Source organism: Euleptes europaea, chromosome 1 (assembly GCF_029931775.1).
Source record: "Euleptes europaea isolate rEulEur1 chromosome 1, rEulEur1.hap1, whole genome shotgun sequence".
In the NCBI taxonomy this organism is placed as follows: Eukaryota; Metazoa; Chordata; class Lepidosauria; order Squamata; family Sphaerodactylidae; genus Euleptes; species Euleptes europaea.
In genome coordinates, this window is record NC_079312.1 from 87251836 (window position 1) to 87279550 (window position 27715).

At 41.9% G+C, this 27715-nt stretch overlaps 1 protein-coding gene across 2 annotated transcripts in view; it reads left to right on the forward strand.

Moving 5' to 3' along the window:
• Nucleotides 1–27045, forward strand: part of CAMK2A (calcium/calmodulin dependent protein kinase II alpha) — a 157716-nt gene extending 130671 nt beyond the window's left edge. The window contains exons 12-18 of one of the 2 annotated variants that reach the window (XM_056851459.1): nucleotides 3113–3155; nucleotides 8547–8587; nucleotides 15265–15297; nucleotides 16405–16453; nucleotides 21386–21461; nucleotides 25253–25347; nucleotides 26812–27045. In XM_056851459.1, coding sequence (XP_056707437.1) covers nucleotides 3113–3155; nucleotides 8547–8587; nucleotides 15265–15297; nucleotides 16405–16453; nucleotides 21386–21461; nucleotides 25253–25347; nucleotides 26812–27044 — 570 coding nt within the window. In that variant the 3' untranslated portion in view covers nucleotide 27045. The remainder of the gene's footprint in view (nucleotides 1–3112; nucleotides 3156–8546; nucleotides 8588–15264; nucleotides 15298–16404; nucleotides 16454–21385; nucleotides 21462–25252; nucleotides 25348–26811) is intronic. The other variant, XM_056851449.1, reaches the window with a different exon arrangement.
• Nucleotides 27046–27715: the final 670 nt, after the last annotated feature.

Sequence of the window (27715 nt, forward strand, 5' to 3'; positions counted from 1 at the left end):
AGCTGCATTCCTCAGCACACTTTCATAGATGTCAGTGGCACTTGGAAGTAAGTGAACTTGGGACCTGTGACCAAATTAATTATTTCCATGTCAATTATTTGCAAGTTCATTTCAGACAAAATGTGAAAACATGGTTTATTTTAACTATGGTTAATTTGTGTAACCAGGATTCAGCTTGCTGATGATTATTCAGATTCTTGTTGTCCTTGACAAATGTTTGTTTTATTGCCTTTACTTTTGTCTCTGCCTCCTGCACAAAGACCGACTGGTATCCTGGCATGCATTTCACCAGGGAACAAGCCAGGACTCATATATCATGTGAAACCATTGTTCAAACTAAACCAACTTCAAACCATGCTGCCACATCTCAGTGATGTTTAAAGCAAGCCACTGTCTACCTAGTACTATTCTAGGGGGAAATTGTGTACCAGTGTTGATATCATCAGTTCTTTCTCCACTGTTTGCACACTGTAATTTGCCCTTCTTGGTTTGTGAGCATTGTGGATGCGTCCAGGGAAAAGGCTTAAGACTAATAAGATTACTGAGCCGAAGGTAACAGACAATAATCTTTGTTTACTTTTTATCCAGTAATCTGTTACTGCCATAATTATGTTAACATAATCTTATTTATATGGCCTCTAATTAGCCCATGAAGCTGATTGGAATATCAAGAAACACTCCATGTGTGTATGACAGGGGGAAGCAGGGGAGAAAGAGAGATGGAGATGTTTGTTCCCACTTGAATTTTTATTCAAAAGTTTTTGTTTTGAGAGAAATTTTGAATCAATGTATTGCCAGTGTAACAAATTAATTTAATTTTATGGGAGTAAATACGGACTCCATCATGCTAATTTAGTAGTTTTTTGTCCAGTGGCAATGTCTATGGGCACATTATTTTTCTGTTTCTCCTTTTCATTTAAGAGAATTGGAAGTCCCAGAATGAATTGATTAATTATATTTATATGCTGCCTTTCTGACCAAGTAGGGCCTTCAAGATGGAAAACAATTAAATAGATTAAAAACCAGCTTAAAAAACTATATATGTGTGTGTGAGTGTGTGTGGTATATATATATATATACACACACACACACACACACACAACAATTAAAAACAAACAAGAAGGAGGGTCAGTAAGGGTATACCAGACAAAACAGAAAGTCTTCATCCACTAGCAGAAGACAATTATCAAGGGGGATAGACAAATCTCCCTGCAGAAGGAATTCCATAATTTTGGTTCCACAACCAAGAAGGTCATTTCTGGGATTGCCACCTGTCTCGCCTCAGACGACAGGGGCTTTGAAGATGATTGTAATGGTTGGGTAGGTTCGTATGGGAGCAGGTGATCCCCAAAGTATGCAAGTTGCCAGCTGTATAGGGCTTTAAAGGTAAATACCAGCACCTTGAATTGGGCCCAGAAGCAGATTGGAAGCCAGTGCAGATGGAACAAGGCTGGAGTGATATGGTCCCTATGACCCACTGTAGCATTTTGAACCAGCTATAGTTTCTGGACACTCTTCAAGGGCTGCCCCACATACAGTAAATTGAAGTAATGTAATCTAGATGTTACCAGGGCATGTACCACAGTGTTATGACCTTTCTTACTCAGCAGGCTCACCAGCCAAAGCTGGTGGAAGGCACCCTGGCCACCACTGCCACTTCTTTATCCAACAGGAGCCCCAGGTCCAGCAGCACCCCTAGACTGTGAACTTGCTCCTTTAGAGGGAATGAAATCCCATCCAGAACAGGAGACAGCTGTGATCCCAGGTCACTCCTTCTGGCCACCAGTAGCACATCTGAATTCTGTGGGAATTAAACTCATCCATCCCAAAACTCCCTCCAGGCACCTCTCTGAAAACATGTGATATGGCTGAGTGTCATTTGCATATTAATGACCTCAAAGGTGTTGAAAAGCATCTGGGACAAGATGAGACCTTGTGAGACCATATAGGCCACTGGCTAAGAAGCCGAGTGGCAGTCTCCCAGCACTACTTTCAGAAACCTACCTTCCAGGTAGGACTGAAACTACCAGAAAACATTGCCTCTGTCCCAACTCTGAGAGGCAATCTAGAAGGATACCATAATCGATGGTCTCAAAAGCTGCTGAGAGGTTTAGGAAGGGTTGCAGCCCCTCTGTTCATCTCCTGGTACATGTCATCCATCAGGACAACCAATGCTGTTTCAGTCCTACATCCAGGCTTGAAGCCAGATTGGAAAGGATCCAAGCAATTTTAGAAGTACTAGGCTAAAGAGAACAGGGATCTATAACAAGTTCTTTTACTGGCTTACAGAGAATGGCTCTGGACAGAGTACCTCAGTACTCTACTTTGGTAGACCTATCTGTAAAATGGATATGAAGAGACCCCTCGATCTACTCTTTGACATCTTTGGGACAACATGCTATGTGAGAAGTATGTGTAGTAGTAGTAGTGATAGTGGTGGCTGTGGTAACTGTTATGTTGAATTGCCATAAAAATACATTCCACATATCAGTTTGTCTCTGTTTGTCCGAAGTTCTTCTTAATGCCACAAGAATAAAAAGTTTTGGATACTAGCTGCAGTCTTGTGATTGCAGGAAAATAGATTGCTCTTTGTAGTGGAAAGCCTTTATATTGCTGATATAAGTAGGGTCTGGTTGTTCTTGCTGTCATTAACCTGACAGGTCTTTAGAGGTAAGGTAAAAAAAAAAAACCTCAGTAACTCCTGATAGAACTCAGTTGGTCTGGTCCCATCAGAACCCGTTTGCTGAAGAATGACATCCTGTACTGCCACACACACACAGTAAAGATACCAGGTTTCCAGAGGGTGGTTAAATTAACCCCTTGCCAAGATCATTCAGAAGCATGCAGAGTTGTTAAAATCTCTGAGCCAGTATATCCAGTGACTTGTTTTCTGCAAACTGTATGCTGTATCTATTAATATCATCTTAGAAATATATTCATCATGCCTCTGGAACAGGGCCAAAGATGCATCCCTCTTGTAGGCCCAGCCTGCTCACTTTTTCCACAGGGTGTCTTTAAGAGGAATGAGATTGGGGTGGGGGAAGGGATAAGCATGATTCTGAACTCAGTAATGTGTCTTTTCTCTTTTCTTTCTGTCTTTTGTGTGTTCCAGGGTGCGATCCTCACAACCATGCTAGCAACCCGGAATTTTTCTGGTAGGTAACACAATTGTGCCCAAGTTAAAATTGCTGCTTCTTGGTTTATTGGATACTAATCTTAGCGTGATGCTGGACACTTAAAGAGAACTCTAAACTTCAGATCTAAGTGGAAAAATTTGCTAGACAATGGCCATAGGGCCTTGTAGTCTTTCTTGCAATATATGTACACATTTATAAAAGCTATAAGAAATTAATTCTCCATTTATAAAATCTAGAAGAAATTGATTCTAAAATAAATTTAATTTTATCCCATATAGGCTTTGCATCTGCATTACAGATCCAGGACATGCAAAAGACAACTTTAGTATTGTTCATGAGAATTTCCTTAGATTGCCCTCCTGCCCCTTATTCATAGAATCATAGAGTTAGGCCATCTAGGCCATATAGTCCAACCCCCTGCTCAATGCAGGATCAGACTAAAGCATCCCTGACAAGTGTTCACTCAGCCGCTACTTGAAGACTGCCAGTGAGGGGGAGCTCACCACCTCCCTAGGCAGCCAATTCCACTGCCTTTACTGTAAAAAAAAATTCCCCTAATATCCAGCCAGTACTTTTGCCCATAACTGAAACCTATTATTGCAAGTCCTATCCTCTGTTGCCAACAGGAACAGCTCCCTACCCTCATTATTGTAAATATCTACCACATGCTTTTTACCAGATATTCAGTAGTCAAGAGGATAGTGGTCACTGAAACCTATAAGGATGGTGTAAGATGAGTTGAATACCCAGAGATCTCCCGCTATTACAACTGATCTCCAGCTGATAGAGGTCAGTTCACCTGGAGAAAATGGCCACTTTGACTATTGGACTCTATGGCATTGAAGTCCCTCCCCTCTCCAAACTCCGCCCTCCTCAGGCTTCACCCCAAAAACCTCCTGCCAGTGGCGAAGAGGGACCTGGCAACCCTAGGCATCGTCCAGCTGGCCGGCAGGGGTCTTACCAGGCTTAAAATGAGGTCTAGGCCTTGGCTCCATCAGTGCAATTATGTCACTTCCAGAAGTAGCATCATCACATTGGCAACATTGAGGAAGACGCTCTGGTATTTGGGCAAAACTCTACAGTAAAAACAGTCTCTACCATAGAGTTTTTCCCAAATATTGGAGCGTCTCCCTCGACACCACTGATGTGATGATGTTGCTTCTGGAAGTTACATCGGCACATCGATGCTGGTCTCCCTCCACAGCTGTAAGTCCTTCCCACCCACCCCATCCCCTGCTGATTGCCAGGAGGGACCCAGAAACCCTACTCAAAGGTCACAACAGGCCTGGGCAAGGCCCTGCCCCTTCCCCCTTCTTTTTATTGACAGAAACAATGGCTTGAATGCTGGCAATACAGTCTAGCAACAGCCACTGAAGGCATTAATTTCTTAAAGCTACAGGTGCTGTTTCTATCAAGGGGGGATAACTTCCCAGTGTAATAGTGTTGTTGTTGTTATATTTCAGATTTTTCTGCTAAAAAGAAAGATCTGTAGAAAGATCTGTCTTGTGTGTCCATGGCCCTAGTCTCTAAATTTCAATATCTATAGATAGGGTCACGTCAAGAATTAGCTGTATTGATTAGAATGTATAGCTGTGTTCCAGCTTTCAGTCTACTACTCAGTCTATCCTCATGCAACACATAATGTGTGTGTGTTAAGTGCCATCAAGTCGCTCGTGACTCAAGGCGACCCTATGAATCAATGTCCTCCAAAACATCGTATCGTTAACAGCCTTGCTCAAGTCTTGCAAACTGAGAGGCGTGGCTTCCTTTATATAGCGTCAATCCATCTCATGTTGGGTCTTCCTCTTTTCCTGCTGCCTTCGACTTTTCCTAGTGTTATTGTCTTTTCAGTGACTGTTGTCTTCTTATAATGTGACCAAACTACGGTAGCCTCAGTTTAGTCATTTTAGCTTCAAGGGACAGTTCAGGCTTGATTTGATCTAGAACCCACTTATTTGGGGTTTTTTTTGGCAGTCCACAGTATCCGTGACACTCTCTTCCAAACTATATTTCAAAGGAATGCACTTTCTTCCTGTCAGCTTTCTTCATTGTCCAGCTTTCACACATACAGTAGTAATAGGGAATACTATAGCATGAATCAACTTGATCTTGGTTGCCAGTGACACATCCTTACACTTAAGAATCTTTTCTAACTCCTTCATGGCTGCCCTTCCCAGTCTCCTGATTTCTTGGTTGAAGTTTGCCTTTTGGTTGTTGATGAAGCCAAGGAATATAAAGTCTTAAACAATTTTAATTTTCTCATAGTCCACCTTAAAGCTGAGTAATTCTCCAGTAGTCATTACCTTTGTCTTCTTGATGTTCAGCTGTAGTCCTGATTTGGCACTTTCTCCTTTAACTTTCAGCAGTAGTTGTTTCGAGTCTTGACTATTGTCTGCCAGTAATGGGGTATCACTGGTCTATCTCAAATTTTTAATCTCCCTCCCCCCCCCAGTTTTCAATCCACCTTCATCTAATCAAGACTTCTTTATTACATGTTCTGCATACTCATTGAAGAGGGAGATAAAATACATCCTTGTCTAACACCTTCGTCAATAGGAAATCATTCTATTTCTCCATATTCTGTCCTAACAGTAGCCTCTTGTCCAGAGTAAAGCTTGCTCATCAAAACAGTCAGTTGCTGTGGCACACCCATTTCCTTTAAAACCAGTGGCAGCTTTTCATGATCCACACAGTCAAAAGCTTTGCTGCAATCTATGAAACACTAACTGGTTTTCTGTTGATTTTCTCTTGCATGCTCCAATAACCAACATAAATTTGCAATATATTTAGTGCCTCTTCCTTTTCTGAATCCAGCTTGACCATTAGGCATTTCTTGTTCCATATAACAGTATTTGTTATAAGATTTTGAGCATCACTTCACTTGCTTGAGAAATTATTGTGATGGTCCAATAGTTGCTGCAATCTTTGATGTCCCCCTTTTTGGGAACTGGAATGTAAATTGCCCGTTTCTAGTCTGTGGGCCATTGTTTTGTTTTCCATATTTGTTGGCATATACTTTTCAAGATTTTGATGGACTCCGTTTCTGTAGCATGGAATAGCTCTATTGATATCCCATCAGCTCCTGATGATTTGTTTCTCCCAGTTGCTCTCAGTACAGCTTTCACTTAAATTTCTAAAACTGTAGGTTCTTTTTCACAAAATTCTTCTTGGAAGGAATCTGTCATCCTTTCATCTCTTCTGTACAGTTCTTCAGTGTATTGTTCCCATCTTTTCTTTATTTTGTCTTGTTCGGTTGATGTATTTCCATGTTGATCTTTCAGCATGCCTAACCATGCTTTACATTTCCCTTTGATTTCTTTGATCAAGCACATAATACAAAAAAGTATAAATCCCATTATAGTAACACATTGTCTCAATAGGGCTCAGGTTATTTAATATGTGAACAATTGTCAAATGCAGCACAACAGATGCATTGTTGACGCTAAGGGTTTTCCTCATTAATGCTAAATTATTTTATTACAAAATTTTCATATTCAATAAGCTTCTCAACTTTTCACCAACCTAGTTATACCAAACCCCATACATTTTAATGTGCCAAGAATAGAAACATATTTGGATTTCATACATGCATCATTCAAATGACCAGCTGTCTACTTCCAAATTTGGGCTGCAACCCTGTAGTCCGTTATGCATACTAAAGTGCCATTTACTTAAAGCTATACAAAGCCAGGTGCAAGGTTGGTGCTGTAATTATAAAGCAGTTTAGTTCTCTATCATAAAAATTGGTAATATATAAAAATTCTGAAACAACCTCCAGACATTTGAATAGTATTTAGCAGTTTATTCAGTTTAATCCAATTATTGCATCTGTACAATCTCTTTCAATTTCATTGGGTATGTTAGACCAGCAATGTGTAAGTTAATGCAGAGCAGGTGATAAACACGGGAGAAGGATGTGGCCAACCCATATTATATTACCTATCCCTGAATTATGACTTAAATTTATAGTGTCCAGACAGAGCATATTATTTCTTTCCAAAATTCCATGTGGATGATATAGAAGGAATGCTATAAGTGGTAGGCATTCCATGTGAGTCATACATTCTGTAGCTCTGGGAAGAGTGACTGAAGAATGCTTACCTCTTAAATAGAAAGTTATGCAATTTTTTTTTAAAAGATACTAAGAAAACATGCTGTTTCTCATATATAGAACCTCACACTCTGGAGTTTAGTTTTTGTTAAACAATACCCAGCAAGCCTTCCTGCAACCCTATGTTCCCTCTCTATCCTAGTTACATATGATGACAGATAGTAGCAGCTGCATTATATATACATTCAGTGTATTATATATACTTCCATGTAAATAAAACAAAATGTTAGATGCTTAGAGAATGAGGCGGTGTTGTTCAGAAACCAAGGTGGATGTATGCTAGAAGGCTATTGGGAAATTTATATTTTTAAAGAGAGTAAAGAGAGTTAATTGGCTGACTGTTCTTATTGTGGCAAGGGTTTGCTATGAACGGCAACAACTAGGAAATTCAAATTCTCATCCTTTATTGGTTTTCTGTTCTCTACCTCCTAAGAAGTTTGGAGGCTTTTAATGACTAGAGCAGTGATTGTTACAGATAATTGGATTGTCTGGTTCTGCCTGGAAGCGGTACTTGGACCAAGCGTGCTCGTGCCCCCCCACCACTTCACTTCTTCAGAATCTGTTTGAAGGCAGTAGCAAGAAGTGGAAGTGAGTATGAGGGGGTTGCGGTCCCAGGAAACTAGGCTAGGTCTGGGATAGTGATAGTGGGGCCATAGGGATGGGATGTCTGCTTTTCATCATTGTCAAAATGTGGGCTGCAGCTGTCAGGATGTCATAATTGTAGCACAAGACTCCTGCCAACAGGGGGGTCTAAAATTAGCCAGAGAGGCTGAGTGTGCAGAAGGCAGGCAGGCAGTTGCACGCTGCTCTTGGCTACAGTCAGACCATTAGCATTTATACCACAGGCCACAGAGCAGGGTAGGCAAAGGGCTTGGGGGACATAGAGCAAGGACTAGCCATGTAGTTGAGAGGTCCTGGAATTCTATCAGGAAGAATAAATCGTCAGAGAATGCTTCTTCAGCTCCCTTGTCTTCCCATTGCTGGACATTGTTTTGGTTTCTTCAAAGACTTGGGTGTACAAGAGTATAGGTGGCTGTGGCTTTTCTTATTCATGTTGGAGGATCCAAGTAAGAAAACTTCAGTTTTTGAGCTTCAGAGGCCTTTGAGAGAGACTTCACACAGACCACTGGATTGTAAAGTGAATTCACGGCCTATAGAGGAGGCAGCAGTGTTGAATCTCTGATCATCAGTTCCTGTCTTCTGTTTCTCTTGTCCAACTTCCCTCATGTTGCTGGTTCTCACCCTATTGACTCTGGCACCTTGCTTGGTCGTCTTGACATGGTACTTTCTCTCCACAGGAGGGAAAAGTGGTGGCAACAAGAAGAACGATGGTGTGAAGGTAAGTCCCCCTCCTTCCTGGCTTATATGGCCACTAGATTGCCTGCCTTCAGCATGGTACATCTGGCTTGGTAGAGGGTCCCAGCGTGGCCCGAAGTCTTTTTATTAAAGCCACATTACTAATGTTATATTGGTGGATCTCTCGCATCATCCTCTTCTCATCTTAATAACACTATTACTGGCATTTTCTACGAGACAGCAGAAGCGCAAATATAAGCATTGCTTTTATCTAGGTACAAACTGCTGTGATAAGAGGAAGTGCTAAGAGGGTGTACCGGTTTGTGCTTGGTTTATTTGGTTTCTTCATATCACAGAATGAAAGACAAAAAGAGGGCTGAAAGGGGAAAAAAAGCAAAAAGGACAGTTCTGGACAACTAAACCAGGCTTTGCTATGTTGTTTGTGAATCATGGGTATATTCTAAGAATCCTCCTCCCAACAACTCCATCCTATTGACTTTTTAAATGGAGGAGGAAATACCCTGAACTGAGTCGATTCAAATATTTGTAGGCCAAAGTGATACAGCCCTCCTGCGTGACTGTAAGCCACTATGCTCTTGTGGTATGAGTCCACAGTCCTCTGTTAGGAGTGTATCACTTTAGAATGCAAGGAGGCCATCTTCCTGATGGATTATCTTTCTATGTGGGGTCACAGTCAAGCAGTTATCCCTTCCACGTGCATTCTGAGGTGATACAGTCTTGTTGTGAGAGTTGTACCACATGCCCCTCTGATCATTTGAATAGGCTCTGAGGCATTTCTAATCCAGTGCAAGGGGCTGTGAGGGGTAAGACAAACTGAAAGACACTTCATCCGGAAGAGAGGGAGATGGGATGGGAAGTGAGGGCAAGGATGTCTCGTGGCTAATTAGGATTCTGGCTTAGACTTTTTGGTCAGTGGTCAGCACACAAACTCTCTTTTGCTGATAGTTGTGATTTTACAGGAGTCCACGAGGCTGTCATGTTAGCACGGTAAATTAGCACGGTAAACAATGGTTGGAACTGTGAAAAAAACTGCATATGGGAAAATGCTTAAAGTTCCAACTCTGCATCAGTCTCTTGGTTTCTAATGTAGGTGTTCTGTAACCTGGTTCATTGGCTTTGTTGAGCTGTGGAATAATGGATAAACAGTTTTTTCTTTCCTTCCAGGGTGTTACCCCGTCTATTGATCAACTCTGAAATATTTGTAAAATTTGATGGTATTGAATGATATTATACTGACATAACCACATTTTCCCCCTGGAAGCCAAGTTGAAGCATTCTGGAGGGGTGGCTGGCCGGCAACTCTTTCACTGTTGTGTCAGGTTATCCTTTGGTGTCTGGGGATGTGGGGAATGAATTTTGCTTTAAAGAATGGTTTTGTTACTTGAAGAATGCAGACCCTGATAACTGGGTTTCCTCGCAAAAGACATACTTATACTCGCCTATCCCTACTGCCACTATCAAACTCCATTTTGTCTCAGAGACACCCCAGAGGACCAAATTCCATCCCAGCACTCTCAAAGATTGAATTGGCACCAGACTTACCTGTGGATTCTTATTTTTGCTTGTTTGATGTTACTCTTCCTTTAACTGGAGGAGATGGTGGCTGATTTAACCATGTGGTGTGAAAGATCCTGGGCCTTGGTTCACAGTCATGTGGTTAGTGTGACTTTCTAAGGAAACTCACTGGTGTGACCATCTCATGGTAACAAACAGACCCCAAAGAACCAATCTATGATTTTTGAGGTGTTTGTTCCATTTGTAAGTAATGGTTTGATAGTGGAAAGCAGGTTGTTCCACTTCTCCTACTCTTTACTATTATAAAATAAATATAACATACACTACTTCTGTAAAATTGGAACCTTCTTATCTGGGGAAACTAAAAGAAATGGAAGACCCTCTCCCACTCTAGTCTTTTTCCTGATATGCCCCCATCTCTCATTGACAGAAGAGGCCTTGTCCCTCCTTCAGCCAGAGGATACACAATGACTTCACTGCCCTGTTTGGTGTTGCATCCTGTTACATTGAAAATGAATGCAATCACTGCCCATGTCACATCCTGTTATGTCCTAAACTAATAAAGCCACTGCCCTGTGTTACATCTTTTATTGTGTTTATGTTCCTACTTTAATGGGGTCACTGCTTTTATGTTGTGTCATGTTGCGTCCAATATACAAATACTGTCCAGTAAGATTTTGCAGACAATTTATTCTAGCATCTTTCTAGGTTCTAAATCAATTCAGTTACCATATATAAGCCTAGTAGACTCCATCATGTGCAGCGTAAATGGTGATGCTACTAATAGAGTCTACTGTCTTCAGATAGTTGGTTTCAGAGAAAAAGATCTAGGAAGGCTAGCTGAGGATGTCATATGATGCAGCAAACAAGGTGTAGCAGGGAAGCAGGATTACCAAGTGATAATCGACATCAAACGGTTTGTTCTAGTATAGTTCCAATGGTGGCCTTTGATCTCATCAGGGATGTGCACATGTGTGATACCTATTAATCATCAGCAAGGAGAGGGGTAGAGACAGCGGTATATTTGTGCCTTGTGCAGTGTGTGTATACTGAGCTTGTTATGTTGCTGGTGCATTTTCCAGATCTTCTACTTGCGTCCTATAAAGTCTTGCCAGCAGCAAAGTAAGGTGTAATCCCATAGTATAACGGTAAGAATTGAAGGAAGAATATACTACTGAGATGTCTAAACCATTGTAAAGAGGGTAGAAATAAGCAGAGTGCAAAAGCAAAAAGAGAGAGAGAGAGAAAGGAGGCAGAATGGATTACAGGCATAGAAAGTAGGAAGCATCTATAAGAGATCAGTAGTGTTTTGAGTGTCTATTAGGAACCTGACTTAAGGAGTCTTTCTTTGATGTACATTACATTGAGAAAAGTCTTGAATATTGGACTGTTCCCAACATTCCTGCTGTATTCTATTCACTCTGTGCCTATATTCTATACCACTCTGCCTCAGAAAAAAATTCTTAGGCCATGTTCATAATGCAAATAAGCTTACCGCCACCTGGTATGGTCTTGATTTGTCACTTATAGGGTCGTGCTAAAAAAAAATTTGGTAAATTTTGGGTTTGGGTTTATTGGGCCCAATTTTTTCCAATAAACCTAAAATAAGCTGAATACCCATACCAGCAAATATGGGTATTCGGCTTATTTCCGGGTTTACCAAAAAAAATCCAGGCCCATTATAGTCTATGGAAAATTCTTTTTGAAGCTCCTGTAGGGGCGTTTTTGGAGGTAGTGTTCCAAATTTTCAGGGTAGCTTCAAGGGACTCTCCTTGCATGAACCCCAAAGTTTGGTGAAGACTGGGTCAGGGGGTCCAATTTTATGGGGTCTGGAAGTGGTCACCCCCTCCTCCATAGAAATGCATGGTAAAGTTTACAAAGCAACAATGAGAACAATGACAATCAATCAAATCACCCCCTCCTTTCAGGTGAAAGCCAGCAATGAGGCAGAGAAACCCCCAAAATTCAAACATTGGAACTGTGAAACAGCAAGCAGTGGAGAAATGGAAGCAGGTCCTCCTCCCAAAAATAATAAAATAACCCCCTCAAACTAGCATCCCCCACACCAGCCAACAGGCCAAGGCCTGCTGGCTTCAAGCGAAATTTAGAAAATAAGTCCCAAATACAACTAGTTTAAAAGGAAAACAATGATATCTCATATCCTTGGATGTCTTTTCCTCCAGGCAGCAGGCAGGAAGGAATCCAATCCAAGCAGCAGGTTGTAATCCTGCAGGTCAGGATGAGGCACCAGGATGCGGAGGGAGAATCAGGCAGCTGGAGCTAAAGCCAAGCTTTGCCACCAAACTCTCTCAAACCTCTGAGAGTAATGGCCTGGTCTGGGAGCCAGACCTGCTTTTATAGTCTTTGGCCAAGCAAAGAAAAGTTTGAAAATAATTCCAGCCAAAAAACACCTTCTGTGATTGGTGAAAGAACACTGTTCTTCCTTACCTGAGTACCTATTGGCCACTGAGAATTCCTGGCCCTCCTCATTTCCCCTCTCTAGGTTGTCCTGTGTTGCAATCCAGGTAGACTGCACCAGCTGGCTTTGCAGCAATGCAAAATGCATTGCTGCCATTGGTCACATGGGAAGCTCCAGTGAGCATTCTTATTGGCCACTCCAAGATGCCTGCTCCCTCCCTCTTGCTACCCTGGAAACCAGCCGTGGGCAGGATTATGGAGAAAGGTGATAGCTCTCCTTTAAACACAACAAGGGCCACAAAATGGACACTCCACAGAAGGCAAATAGCTGAACCCGAAAAAGCTGAATAATTATTCGGCTTTTTTGAGAATCGTCTATTCAGCTTTGGACAGATACCCAGGTTTTGGTATTCGGTCAACCCAAAAGACGAATATTGCTGAAACGGCTAATTTCGGGTTTATTTTCGGTTCAGGTATATCAAAACGCACAACCCAAGTCATTTAGTACAAATAATATCAATTTGGTGCTCTGTTCCATGGAACACAAATTGCAACAATGTCCCTTTAGTCGTTGGGGACTGCCCTTAGGAATGCCGAGCCATGATTTGTCATCCTGTTAAGCTCCCTCTTTTTTATTCTCTAATGAGATGGGAAATAGTGTAATCTCTCTTGCTGTTCTTTCTGCTTGTACAGATTTATTGTTGTGCCAGCTGCACAGATCAAGAAAGAGAAACTGGCATTGGCATGGGCCAAGGTTTGATTTAGGCCTACCTTCTTCATTTTCCTAATAAACCCTTGCAAACCACTCCTTTTGAAATAGTGAGCAAGGGCATTATCCCTCACATCAGATTAGAAAGGCTACCTAAGCTTTTTTTCTCCCATGGGGGAATTTTTTTTCCTGAGGAAATTTTTTTTTTTTTTTTAAGCATGGCGCAGTATTCAGCACTTTAACTGTAGGTTACATCTAGCTGCCTTGTGAATCCCAAAGAATATAGTGGCAGGACAGAAATTATTTTAAATATTTAAGAATGGATAAATAAACACATTGATTTCCTTTTGGTATCTGTGCAGATGCCCAGTGTAAGCATATCATGGTGTGGAAATAACAGATCAGATGTGCTTTGCAGATACCTAGCATCCTCGCTGTTATACACGCACAAATGTTGTGCAGACATGAATCTATTCGTTTGTTTAAACGTTTCTACCACATTTTTCCCCACAAAAGGGACTTGAAACAGCTACTAGTAAGTAGCTCTGTTAAGGGTAGGATGATTGGCAATGGATATAAACTGCAAGAATGTTGCAGATTTAGTTTAAACATTAAGAATCCCTGTAAGAGCCTTTCAGTCCAATATGAGTTATTTGTGGAGGAATCTGCCCAAATCTGCCTTGGAGCTTTTCAAAGGTTCTGTAGTTATTAAGTGCCCTTCCTTACTCAGGGCATTGAGCTGGGTTAGATTTATTTGGGTTCCTTCTAATGTTATACTTGAGGGATCAGCTACACATCATATTGGAAATTGAATGAATGGATCTCCCAGCATATTTATTTTAAAGCATATGCATGGGAACCCCAATTGGACTGGGATCATGCATTGAAGAAAGTGGCGGCGGCAGTGGTGGTGGGTTTTTTAACTCAACACTGTTCTTCTCATCTATAATGAACCCTAGGAGTAATTTGCCCGGTTGAGGTAAATGTTACGAGCAGCAGTATGTTGATCCCAGCAGCTCAAATTCCCATTCCCTGGGATATTTTAGATTGGGTAAATAGTGTGTGTGTGTGTGTGTGTGTGTGTGTGTAGGGGAGTCAGAACCCATTTGTATCATGCTTTCAATCCAAATCAGGCCCCCTTAGAAGTGATTTAAAATATATATACTGGGAGCTCTGCTCACAGATTCCCCGGTGTCATGTGTATTTGAGAAGTGTACAGTTCAAGTTTCCATTGTCTCAAGCCACTAGTGGTGACGTACAGAATAGTGAGAGATGTAACTGCCAAGAAGGATTTGGAAAGTGTAGCATTTCATTGACAGAAGGTTGCATTCAGATACTGTTGTGTACACAAGTGAAGTTAGCATGATGGATTTCTGCTGATGGAAGCAGGGGGAATTTTTTGCTGATTCGCCCCTCTTGCTGAGGATCTTTGATTCCTCTCTCATGTCGTTTCTAGGGTGGGTCTCCTGTCCCCCAGGTACAGTATTTCAAGAGGCATTTTGGGCCATAGTGGAAGGGGCATGCAAGGAAGTTGCACTTCACTGACTGAAATCCTTCCATCCGTGAAAATTTTCCACAGGATCTAAGCTGTGGTGTATATTTAATCAGATCTCAAAATGTAATTACCAGTTTAGAAGTCTATGCTATGATGAGTTTTAGAAATTTAGCTATAATGAGGCTTGGCTGGAATTAGAAAATTGCAGGATTAGGAATTAATTGTACAAGTTGAGCTCTGCACAGTGTCAAGATGTCGAGATTCAGAAAGACATCATGAAATGCAGAGGTGAATGGTTTCAAAGTTAAAATAGTGGGAAGTGTAGCAAAGGCAAGCCTGATGGAATTGTCAGTTGTGTGTGAAAGTTAGATCAGCACATTTTGCACCGTGGCTGGTTTTCCTGAGCTCTAGACACAAAACTCTTGCATTAAGGATCAGATTGATCCACAAATTCTTCATCTCTGTAGAAGGATCAGGACCCACTACATCCCATGTTCTGCTCTCTTCCTTCTTTCTCACTCTGTGTCTCTTCTTGTCCCATCTCTTCTCCTTGTTTTTCCAGAAAAGAAAGTCCAGTTCCAGCGTTCAGTTAATGGTGAGTGTCCTTTGTCTTCCTCAATGCTGATAATGTTGGGCCTCTCAACATGTTCCAGCCTTCCCTGTTTTTTGGGAATTATTTCTGAGTGATGGAAAGTAGGGTTGAAGGTAACACTTTCTGAAGTGTCCCTCCCCTATAGATCCTGTGAACAGGGATGGCTGGTGCAGAATGGCAGTTGAAGCCCAAAAGCACTGAGAACCTAATTCCAGTTTCTAGTGAAAGGTTCTCCATGGAACTTCTCCTTTAGCAGGTCTGCAAGCTGCATCAGCCCAAGGAACCATGAAAGAAAATGCCATCTTATATGGCTCTGCTGGAACTATACAGTCACAGGAGACCAAACAGCTGACGGCCTTGGTCAACCTGCCACTTGTGATTGTGGGTAACATGTAAATAACCTTCTGGTGGGATGGATTTAGAACCATGAATCTTGTTCAGTTGTAGAGTTTTCTTGATGAGAAACTTGGAGAATTAATGGATTGCTTTCTCTGCGTTAATTTGTGTACCAGTCGGCTCTTTATGGAAGGAGGTGTTTGTCAGCCTTTGGTGGTCCATGTGGGTCTTGGAAGCCCTCTTTGTTGTATTGTACATTTCTTTCTTTACTATGCGATCAATGTAGTCTCCTTCACTCCTGCACAACCCCCCTCACTCTCTCATCCTAGCTCCCTCTTTGTTAATTTGTACATTCCTCTCCTGATTGTACAGTCAATATGGTGTCTTTCACTCCTACACAGCCCTTCCTGCCCCTTTAGTTATAATGGTAAGAGACTTCAAGCCCCGCTCCTGCTGGATCTATTTTGTACATCACTGTAGTAGACTAATGGAAGAAAGATGAACCCATTTCTACAAGATTCTTCACAGTTAGATGTACTTCTTACTCATGATCTAAAAGTCAAGGCAAGTATTATAGGTACAAAGCAAGAACTGTTATTATTGATTAGTGTTACTGATTAGTGATTTTTTTAAAAATCTGATGCTTACCTTGTTTTTGTCCCTTTGCAGTGTTTGCTGCTGTTGGGGTGGAACTGGGTGACAGGTGACCAAACAGACTTTCTGAAAAAAGGGTGGGGTCTTATTTTGCTTCTCTCCTGTCCATTCTTTGTTCAGGAATCATCAGAGAGCACAAACACTACCATTGAAGATGAAGACACCAAAGGTATAGTATGCAATTCTCTCTCTCTCTCTCTCTCTCTCTCTCTCTCTCTCTCTCTCTCTCTCTCTCTCTCTCTCTCTCTCTCTAGCTACACATTTAGATATTCTGTTGATGCCTTTTTTGCAGTATTAAAATACCCTGATTCTTCTGTCCATTCAGGAAGCACTAATCATCTTCTCCTTCATGTCTCTTGGGAAGTAATTTTTCTCTAATCATTTTAAGTTACCCTTTGGGAAGAATCTAGGGAAATCTGTGTCCCTTGATACGTTCTGTTGCTTGACAGGACCAAAGTTCCAATAATAGCCTAGGAAATAATTGTAGTGTGTTAATTTGTAAAGTCACCCCAATGAAAAGAACTCATCTGCTGTAGAGATGGACTTTGACCTGTCATTAGTTAATTGAAAATTTGCTCACTGGGAATAACGCATGAGGGAATGGCAAAAATATGTCTCTCTCTGGGTGGTAAAAATTAAAAAGATAGAAATACTGCAGACAAGAAAAGCCTTCACGGATACATACATCATTTTGTTATTAACTACTTTGTTTCTTTAGCATAAGGAATTAAACTTACCGTATATACCCGTGTATAAGCCGACCCGCGTATAAGCCGAGGTGCCTAATTTCTCCCCAAAAATGGGGAAAAATTAGGCACCCGCGTATAAGCCGAGGGTCGGCTTATAACCCCTCCCCCCCCCCCCGCAGACTTACCTTCTGGGCTCCTGGCGGTGGGAAGCGGCGGATCCGGCGGGGGTGGCCTTCCTGCAGCTGCAGGAGGCCCCCCCCAGGCCGCTCCTGGCGGCGGGAAGTGGTGCGGCCCGGCGGGGGTGGCAGAGCAGCCTCCCCGCTGCCGCAGAGGGCCTCTGGAAGCCTCTCCCGGCCGGGAGAAGGCGGCGGGGGCGGCGGAGCGCCCTCCCCGCGGCCGCAGAGGGCCTCTAGTGCATCTAAATTTGAGTCTTAGCATAGTGCACAGTGGTATGCTCTGGTAAAGCTTTTTGGAAGATTCAGTTCACAGGGTAAGTTGCTGGATTTCTGAGATTAGAGTCGAGGAAACAGAACAGAAGAGAGCCTTCCTGAATTTTTTATTATCTGGTTGTCTTCCAGTCCCCTGGTGGATAAACAGGGAGGAAGAAGTGTTTCCTATGTTGCTTGTTTAAAACATAACAGCTACCTTTTAAAGGCAGGTGACAGTAACACGATGAGCTAATTTAGCATGTTTATTCATTCTTTGGATGAGGAAAAGGCCAGCAGGCTGTTAATTCCCCCCCCCCCATTTAACTGAGGTACAACATGTACAGTCTGTCAAAAAGATCACCTCACATCCACAATTTAATGCGTGTTCAGCCTTGCAGAAATAATAATCCTTTTGGTAAACAGAGCTCAAAGCTTTGTATTATTGTAATTAAGGGGGCAATAATACATTATGGGCAAACACATGTAACCAAGCCCTAGCGCTGTTTGTTGTTCATAATGGGGGGTTAGAAAAGCAGTTTGTGGGGGCAGGTTTTGAGTACAGAAGTGAAAGAAGCGGGGGCCTTAACTTTGGTTCCTCTTGCTGTTTCCCTGTTACAAAGCCCCACCATCAAGACAGTTCCAAATGTATGTCTTTTGAACTGTGAGGGTAGCTATTAGGAGAAGACTTGGACTGTAGAAATGGCAAGCTGGGAAACAGTAAAACACACACTTCATTCAAAATCCCCCTTAGTCTGCTTTTTTATTTTAAGGTGGGGACACACTCTCATATCAGGGTCCTGTTATGTACATTTGTTCACTATTTGTATTTATCAAGGCAACATGGGTTTTGATCATATGAAATTGGCTTTTCAGCCATACCTACACTACAATAGGCAACATGGCATTGTGTATGTAATTTGGGCTTATATTTTTCTAGGTATAGAGAGGTTGGGGTTGCCTGCTCCGGGTTGGGAAATACCTGGAGATTTTGAGGGTGTGGGTTGGGGATAGGGTTGCCAGCTCTATTGGCTGGAGATCAGTTATAATAGCAGGAGCTCTCCAGCTAGTACCTGGAGGTTAGTACAGGAGCGAAAAGATACTTGGAGTGCAAAATATATTTATAAGCTACTGTGTCTAAACAAATACGCACAGGCAATCATACACAAATCTGAACAAAATTATCATACATCAACAGTACATACCATCTCAAGGACGGCAATAAACAAGGAAAGTATATCTATACAAGAGTGCAATGTCTCTCACTGTATGTACATCATTTTCTGTATAAGTATCATACAGGTAAGTAATCAGTTTTGTAAATGTTATTGTATAGTTCAAGAAGGATTTGCTTCAAGGAAGATTGCTAATTTCCTTATCTGTTGATACTAGTACAGTGGTGTCTAATTTCTCCCTCAGTACCTGGAGGTTGGCAACCCTATTTGGGGAGGGGAGGGACTTCAATGGAGTATAAAGCCATAGAGTCTACCTTCCAAAGTGGCCATTTTCTCCAGGTGAACTGATCGCTGTCGCCTGGAGATCAGTTGTAATAGCGGGAGATCTCCAGACATCACCTGGAGGCTGGTAACCCTAAGAGAGGTGTATATATTTTTCTATGTTCTATGCAGAGATGTATGTATGGAAAACGGGATACCACATCCATTGTGGGCCAGCCTTTTGAAGATGTTTTAGAAACTAGAGTTGGTTGCTGTCTGCTTCCAATTATAGAAGGGGTTATAACGCTAGGTTTATATCAACTTCACTGATTTCTTGTATATTTCCAGACACAATGCAAACTCCTAAATAAACTCCTAAATAACTTGGGACCAGGATAACTAAGAGATCCACATGTTCCATATGATCCTGTCTGCCCTTTAAGATCATAATATGAGGCTCAAACTATACATCTTGATTTGTTAGCCATTAGGAGTGGGGCATTTATTTTCCAAGTATTTGGGACCCTGATTCACACAGGATTAGGGTTGTGCATATCAATAAACCCGAACTGAAAATAAACCCCAAAAAGGCCTTTTCCGCTTCCTTCAGATTTAATTAAAGCACAATATTAAAACTGGGAATAAAGCCGAAGCTGGATAGCCGATCACTGAATCAGCCAAATAGGTATTTGGCTTTTGTCAGCTTCAACTTTCCCCAGGCTTTTCCCTGTGGGAATTTTTTAAATGTGCTCTGGGGGAGGCATTTTGGAGGTAGAGTTCCCAAATTTTTAGGGTAGCTTCAAGAGACTATCCTTGCATGAACCCTGAAGTTTGGTGACGATTGGGTTAAGGGATCCAATTTTATGGGGTCCCGAAGGGGTCACCCCCTCCTCCATAGAGAAGCATTGTAAAGTCGGACCTGGGGCTTTGCTGGTTGGCATCTGGGGGAGGCAAGGACTCCTTGCCGGGTCATTCTGGGCTCAGGAGGGAGTCCTGGGTCTCGGGACACCAGGGCAGAAAACCTCTTGATTAATGAACTACATTGCCCAATCATGAAAGGTATTATGAAGACAATAAAAATTGTATGCCTAGGCCCTTGGGTCATTAAAATTACAGAAGTCCTGCACTTTTGCTTGCTGACCACAGAATTACTGCATTATTGCCCTTGAAGTGCAGAAACATTGCACTTTAACCACCCAGGCCACAAAAACACTGTGCTTTTACCCTAACACTGCTGAGATATTTCACTGTACTATTGTTTGTTCATTGCATTTTGGATTTCCACTGCTTACGTTTTTTAAATAATGATTTTGAATTTGGGTTTTTATTCTGCCGATCAAATAGTTGGCTTTAATTTTTTTGTTGCTTAGCTGGTTTCATTTTTTAATTGAACAGTGGTTTAATTGTTTTAATAAGTTGTTAGTTGCTCCAAGAACCAGTTTTTTGGTTAAGGGACTGGCCTTTAATGGTTTTTAAATAACCAAATATTTTTTATCATTATAATATAAAGTTGGTAATACTGTATTACTATATTGCATTGTAATACTGGTAATACTTATTGGGACTCAATCCAAGCTAATTTCATCATTCTCCCACATCTTATCCTTCATTCACTTGCCTCTTAATTAGTTTCCTTTGCCAACTCATTCCCTTAAAAATATGTTTTTCAGTATAGTCTTGCCTAGCCACAAAGTTTTCTTCCTAGCTCCAGTGTAAAGGCTTGCCTGATTCTTACTAGCAGTAAGAAGGCAGCAGATACACCAATGGGCAGGAAAGCACAATGTCACATCTGTCTCTGAAGGTTGTTTCTATGTAAGCTGCCACCCACCACAGTTGAGTGCTTATTTGCACCTAATGGTAAAGTTGGTCCTGGATTTGAATCTCTGTAGGCAGTGACTACATACCAAGTACAGCCCAGTAAACTGGTCAGTTCCTCACCTCTCCCATTCAGAACTGCAAACCAAATAATTCTTTTCAAGTTCTCCCTCATTCCAGTGGAGTTTCCTGACCCAGTTGTTGCTAGCAACTTTCTATCTCTTGTAGCCTCTCCTTCTTCCAGTCAGAATGCCTAGGGCTGTGCGTATTCTGTGCTAAAAACAATCCTATGCTAGGCATTCTAAATTCTGTGTCAAGAGGACTCTACAAACTATAAATTACACTAGTTGTCCAAATGTGCATAATTTCTCTTATAATTTGTTTATGGTTTTTTTAATTATGGGAAAATGACAGTTCCTACAATGGCTGAAAATCTTATTTAGCCATCCTTCTGGCATCTATTTCACTAACTGTTGCCTCAAAGGCTTTAAAACATATTTTCACAATGGTAAGGACTAGGAATCTGCTTTTTTTAAAAAAAAAATGGAAGTTGATGTGCTTGTTACCACCCATTTGGTGTTTTTTCTGTACTCTGGAAGAATCATGACATACACACAGCCCTGAGAATGTTCTTTCTCCCAACAATACCTATTACTATTCTATATTCCTGTTAAGTTTTTTTTTTGCTTACTGATTGTGTTAAATATTTTACTATATCTATTTTTAAACCCAACAGTACGAAAACAGGAAATCATTAAGGTGACGGAGCAGCTGATCGAAGCAATAAGCAATGGGGATTTTGAGTCCTACACGTGAGTGTTCCCAATGGGTGTTTGGCTTTGAGGTGGAGAAGGCAATGCTCCTCAGCTGACCTGGTATATGGGGGATGGGCTAGCAGCAAAAATCTCCCAAAGACTTCCGTTGTTTGAAGCAGCATGGCGATGCTGTCCAGTTCTGAAATGTCAGGTTGCTCTGAAGGTAAGCAAATAAATGGTTTTCATTTCTGGGCTTACAGAGAACAGTTAGGAATTAACTTCACGAACATCTGTTTTCCTTCTCGGCTCCTCCTAAATGAATATGTCATTATCATCTCCCATCATAACTATAATAGATGGATTTCTTTTGCAGATTGCCAAGGATAAATCACTGCTATTATTGCTGAGCAAGCATGGGTCTGAATGGCTGGCTGAGAGAACAAACAGCATGAAGTTATTAATGAAGAACATAGGCTTCTGAGCTTGTTTTTGTTCTGCCCACAAGAAAGGCTTTTAGAACACATGCGCTCACTATGTGACTGCAGTTTTAGGTTTGGAGATAACCGGCTGGAATGGAAGAGTAATGGAATTTTGTAAATGGGAGAAACAGATACCCTTGTACGTTGAGAGGGCAGCACTGGAATGGTTGGTTTGTTCTACTCACCTTCCAAAGTTTAAATGAGAGCTTGGGAAAAAGGTTTCCCTCACTCACAAAAGAGTATCTGCACTGGGCTAATTAAAAGATAAATGGCTGGTTTCTATGCTGTTTACAAGGGACTTCACAAAATGAACTTTTGCTATCTGGAGCCTTGGCACAGGCCGTGGCACAGATATGAAGCTTTTTTTTTGTTTCCTGGTAACTGTACTGACCCCAGCACCAATGGATGTTATCTACCAGCCCACTTTGCTGTCTTCTGATCCAGCATGTTGGGAATTGCTGCATTAAATTAACTTGTACTAGCTAATAAGAAGAGCTACATTGGACCTAGATCACAATGGGTAGCTGTGTTTGTCTGTAGCAGTAGGAAAGAGCAAGTGTCCAGTAGCACCTTAAAGACACAAAATTTCTGGTAGGGTATGAGCTTTCGTGAGTCACTGCTCACTTCTTCAGATACTCAGGAAAGTTCATACCCTACCAGAAATTTTGTTAGTCTTTAAAATGCTACTAGACCCTTGCTCTTTTCTACCGCTACACTGTAATGAGTTGTTTTAATTTTAATATTTGGACTCTGCCAAAGGTGGTTCCATGGCAGTGAACAACATACTATAGACAAGCCATTAGGACACTATATACAATGTAAACCAATATGTTTAGTTGCACATATAAACCACAAGTAAACAATAAATCATCAGCCGCATAAGATACATCGAAAAACCTATTTAATGTTTATAAACCACAAAAACCTACCCCCACTTTTGCAGTCAACAATGCCACATCAGCTAAAGGCCAATGGCTGGCAAAGATGGTGGGTTCAAAAATTACAGTGGAACTACTTTGTCTGATTTGTGTTTTTGGGTGCTTGCCTGGGGAAAAGGTTGATGTTCCTGACTCTGCCCTCTCCCCAACAAAGACCGGAGTCTTTTTGCAGTAGAGATCTTGGGAATATTATTTGAGTTGCCTGTGCCAAGTGACCTGTGGAGGCATGTGGCTGGTGTGATCAGAGTGGCTATGGTGAGAATTGAAGATGGCCATCCTACCGGGAGGGTGCTGTGTTTGTTCAGTTCCCTCCCTTGTAGCATTCTAAGTATCAGGGCCTGAGGGTTAGGTTTGGACTGTGAGACACATAGCGGCATAACCAGCTCATTGTTTCACCTGTAACTGCTAGCAAACTAAATTCACTATTAAAAGTCATTCCTGGTGACAGATACCATCCAGAAATATTGAAGTCCAGAAGCCGCTCCAACTTGAACAACTATTCCAGATTCCTTCTGGAATTGGTGTTGTACTCTTCAGGTAAATCAAATGCACCACACCATCAATATATTTCTCTTTTTTTGGTCTTAATTAAATCTAAGTTTATTCATCCTCATCCAGTCCATCACTGACCTCAAGCACCTGTTTGGAACATCAACCACCTCACCTGAAGACAGGTTGATCTAGATCAAGATAATCAGTAGTATTCATTCAGAAGTCCACATAGCTATGTAACTACTACCTGATTCATTGCCTTGTTCCATAATGGTATATTAGGGGCTGGGCAGTAAATATTTAGGCCCTGGGAAGATCTAGGGATGGTTTAAAAATGGTTTTACATGTGCTTCACTCAAGGGTGGACCTCACTCAAACTGGTATCTTTAACTCACAGCGAATTCAATTTTTATTAACAGGATGTCCTCACAAATGTTACATTCAGCTGCTGAGGGTTGAATGTGATCAGAATTCAGATCATTGCAATAATATTGCAATAATAATACTCTCTGTAGTTAAAGCACCTTGTGTAAAAATCAAAACTTCCATGTAGGGCTATAGCTGTGATCACTTTCACTGGGCTGCAGTATACTTCCATTCAATTCTCTTTTGTGGTTTTCTTTTGTTATAGACAAATGTTCGCTCCTTCCTATTTTGCAACCTTCACTTGCTTTGCATCCGGCCCTATGTGCCATCAATAGAATCTTTGCTCATACTTGTGTTACCTAAGGAAGAATTACTATTTATTTTTAGTTCAGTTTAATTTGAAGTGCTATCCAAACACAAGCTGAAGGTCCACGAGAAATGGCAGGAGTGGGAACAGGGGTGGACTGGGAAGCAAAAACAGCCCTGAAAGCCCCTCCCTTCTCTTCCCAGCAGAGGGTAAAGGAACAAAAGCTGGCTCTACCAGGGCAACAGCTGCTAACCCACCCCGTGCAGGGCCTGTGCAGCCAGCTTGCTTTCTACCACCATGACTTACCTGTTCTGCAACTGTAAACTTTCCATGCTCTTGGAACATATTCACTGCTGATCAAGCTATTCAGGGGGGGGGGAAGGGTGCTCCTTTTCATGTGGCTAATTTACAAAGACTTATTTTTTCCTGCATAACTCGGAAGGCCCCTCAGTATGAGAAGCTCCTGCTGCCCTTGTCTACGGGTGGCCCTGTTTTCTGGTTTCTCTATTACAATGGATTCAGCAGTTTTACTAATCGGTATAGTACAATGGTGGTTTTACTATTCTGTCCCTTCAGAAGTATATGTAGTCCTCATCCAGCAGTTTACAAAGGTTCCAGCCCCTTCTTTTTTTCCTTTTGGTAAATTTACGGTCATATTTTCTGCATATCTGGGACGTGCTCTGGGTATGCAGAGACTCCTTCCTTGTGTATCAATGGCTCTGTTTCCCAGCTTGTTACACATGTGGGCAGGGGAACAGTCACATTACATATTACAATTAGACACAATGATAAAGGCAGTAACAAAACACTTAAAACTAATATTAAACTGGAACATTAAAATTCAAAGTGATCATTACCTGTTGTGTTGTATAACACACATGTCTCTTTATGCAACCTTCCTTTGAAAAGAGGAGAACAATGTAAACCACTTTGAGGGAGAAAGGCAGGGTATAAATGAAATAAATAATCTTTAGAATCACTGATCAACATATAGCCACTAGAGAAACAGGAATGATTTTTAAAAGTCACGCCCCAAGTAGTTGAGAAGAAAGTTAATCATGCCCCTGAGCTCTATAGCATATATAAGAGCCAGACAGCACATTAGGTTTTTTTAAAAAAACATTAAGACAAATTTTGAATCGTATAGATGAGTTAATTTTTCCTTAAATACAGGGCTAAACACATTTTGCTGAAGATAACAAAATAATTTCCCTTTTATTTAAATTTCTCCTATTTCCTTTTTGTGTCTTTTGATGGGCCTTGCAGAAAGATGTGTGATCCTGGGATGACTGCTTTTGAACCAGAAGCTCTAGGGAACCTGGTGGAAGGGCTGGAGTTCCATCGCTTTTACTTTGAGAACTGTAAGCAACCTTTGTCCTCTTGGGAGGCTTTTTGACTGTTATCAGAACATGTAGTAGAAAAGAGCAAGAGTCCAGTAGCTCCTTAAAGACTAACAAAAATATTTTCCGGCAGGGTATGAGCTTTCGTGAGCCACAGCTCACTTCTTCAGATACCAATTCACAGATACTGTGAATTATCAGAACATGTGTTTACTTACTAAACCACCTTGCCCAGTGACAGTTTGCTGACCTAGTGCCTAACGGGTGTGGTTGGAGATGGCTACAAAGACCCCTTCCCATGTAAACCCTGGCATGCACAGCCCAAGACACAATGATGTTGGAATAAAAATGGCCCCAACTTTATTGGTTACAGCTGAGAGCATTGGTGTAGCATAGGTCCTGGATCCAGGGCATTGGCCTACATGCCTGCCGACCGATGCATGACCACCTACTCCCAGCCCGCCTGCTGTAGAGTAGCCTGGGACAGCAGTATGTGGGACACCACTTGGTCTTGAGCCACTCTTCGATTCCCCTGCCACTTGGAGGGAGGCTGCCCAGACAGCCCCTGAGCTGGGCATGTCCCCTACAAGGCCTCCCCCCAAATCCCTCATTGGGATCCCCAGAGTGAGGAAAAGGGGGCACACAGGCCAGCCTTCCTCCCAAACTGGATCCAACTCCATGCAAAAGTTGTGACATGTAAGTAAAGAAAGGAACAAAAACAACCCAAAATTCCAAGGGTGGGAAGGTGGGACCAGCCAAAGGTAAGTGAGCAAAGAGGAGAGGAGAGGAGACTTCCTCCTTCAGACCCGGCCAAGCCCATGCTGCCTCCGTGATGCTCAGGGCCAGCCAGAATCACCTTGCCTCGCCTGGCGTCCTCTCCACACTACCCCCCCAGCACGGGCCAGTAAACTGGGGCTCAAGGTGAGCCCCCAGCCTGCACCTCTTGAAAAAGCCAATATGATTCATAATAAAGTATACAAGAGGCCTGAAAACACATCATTTACCCTATCATTTTTTCCCAGATCTGATAGCTGAAAGACTCCCTGAACAAGATATTTCATCTTATAAACATTTTGGTTCACTCAATCTCGGTTATGTTTCTCTTATCCCTTTTTGAGCTTTCTGGAAAGAGAAGGGTAACTTGGTTGAGGAGAATGGTGAAGCTATAGCTCACTGGTAGAGCATATGCTAAGGCTTGGCATCTTGTGTTGAACAGGATCTTGAGAATCGGGGCTGGCTTGACCTCTCTCTGACAACTTGAAGGGGAGACATACAAAGATGGGCTGGATGAACTAATGCTGCATGTGTATATGAGAGAGAGAGAGAGAGAGAGTGCATACATTGACATGAAACAAGTCTAGAGTAATGCCTAACTTCCTTTCCCATGTTAACTACAATTACTATGTAAAGAATAGAGAAGAGGTTATGCTGAAGAAGAATGGGGCGGATCGCACTGATTTCACTGGTTTGTCCTTCTGTTTCCAGTGTGGTCCAGAAACAGCAAGCCCGTGCACACTACCATCCTGAACCCGCACATCCACTTAATGGGAGACGAGTCTGCCTGCATTGCTTATATCCGCATCACACAGTACGTTGACACAAGTGGAATCCCTCGCACCGCACAGTCTGAGGAAACTCGTATCTGGCACCGCCGGGATGGCAAATGGCAAATTGTTCACTTCCACAGATCTGGAGCACCTTCTGTTTTACCACAGTGAGTCATTCCTGTGCCACAGCAACCAGTCCTGTCATCCATCTAACAAGGAGCCATCTTTTGTTATCCCAGTGGAAAGGAAGTGTTTAGTTCTGCAATGTAAACAGGCATATATGTATAAAATCAAGGCAGGAATATAAAGAAGGCAGTGCAAAGAAACAACAACAACAGAGTAGTGTTTAAGGTCAAATTAATAGGTCTGGTTGGTTTAAAAAAACATTTGCTTTTAGTATACCACAACTCAGTCATAATTGCCTAGAATGGACTTTGCTGTAGTTCCTTTCCATGTTTGCCTTAGACTAACTTCAACATGAGACTTCACCTGCTCTTTTCATACTTCAGTTAGGTTTTTTGATGGGCTATTCTGCCTTCGTTCTCTTTTCCTTAGGGCAAGATAGCGCTTCTGTAGCTCTGTAGTGGCTGTTGGGGGAGTGAGCGCCCATGTCACTATGGCTCCTCTAGATACTCTGTCATCTTATAGTATTCTTCATCCCACCCACCCCAAAAAAAATTCTGAAAGGTGAATATCACTATGGGAACAGAAGTTCACATGTAAAAACAGAGGTTCCATCCAAAGACCATTGTAAACTGTGGTTGGATCAAATCTTGGTTAGCTGTGATGTCTGAATGCAAACAGTTCAGCAAACTAGGGCTTTTATTTAGCAGCAACCAGGA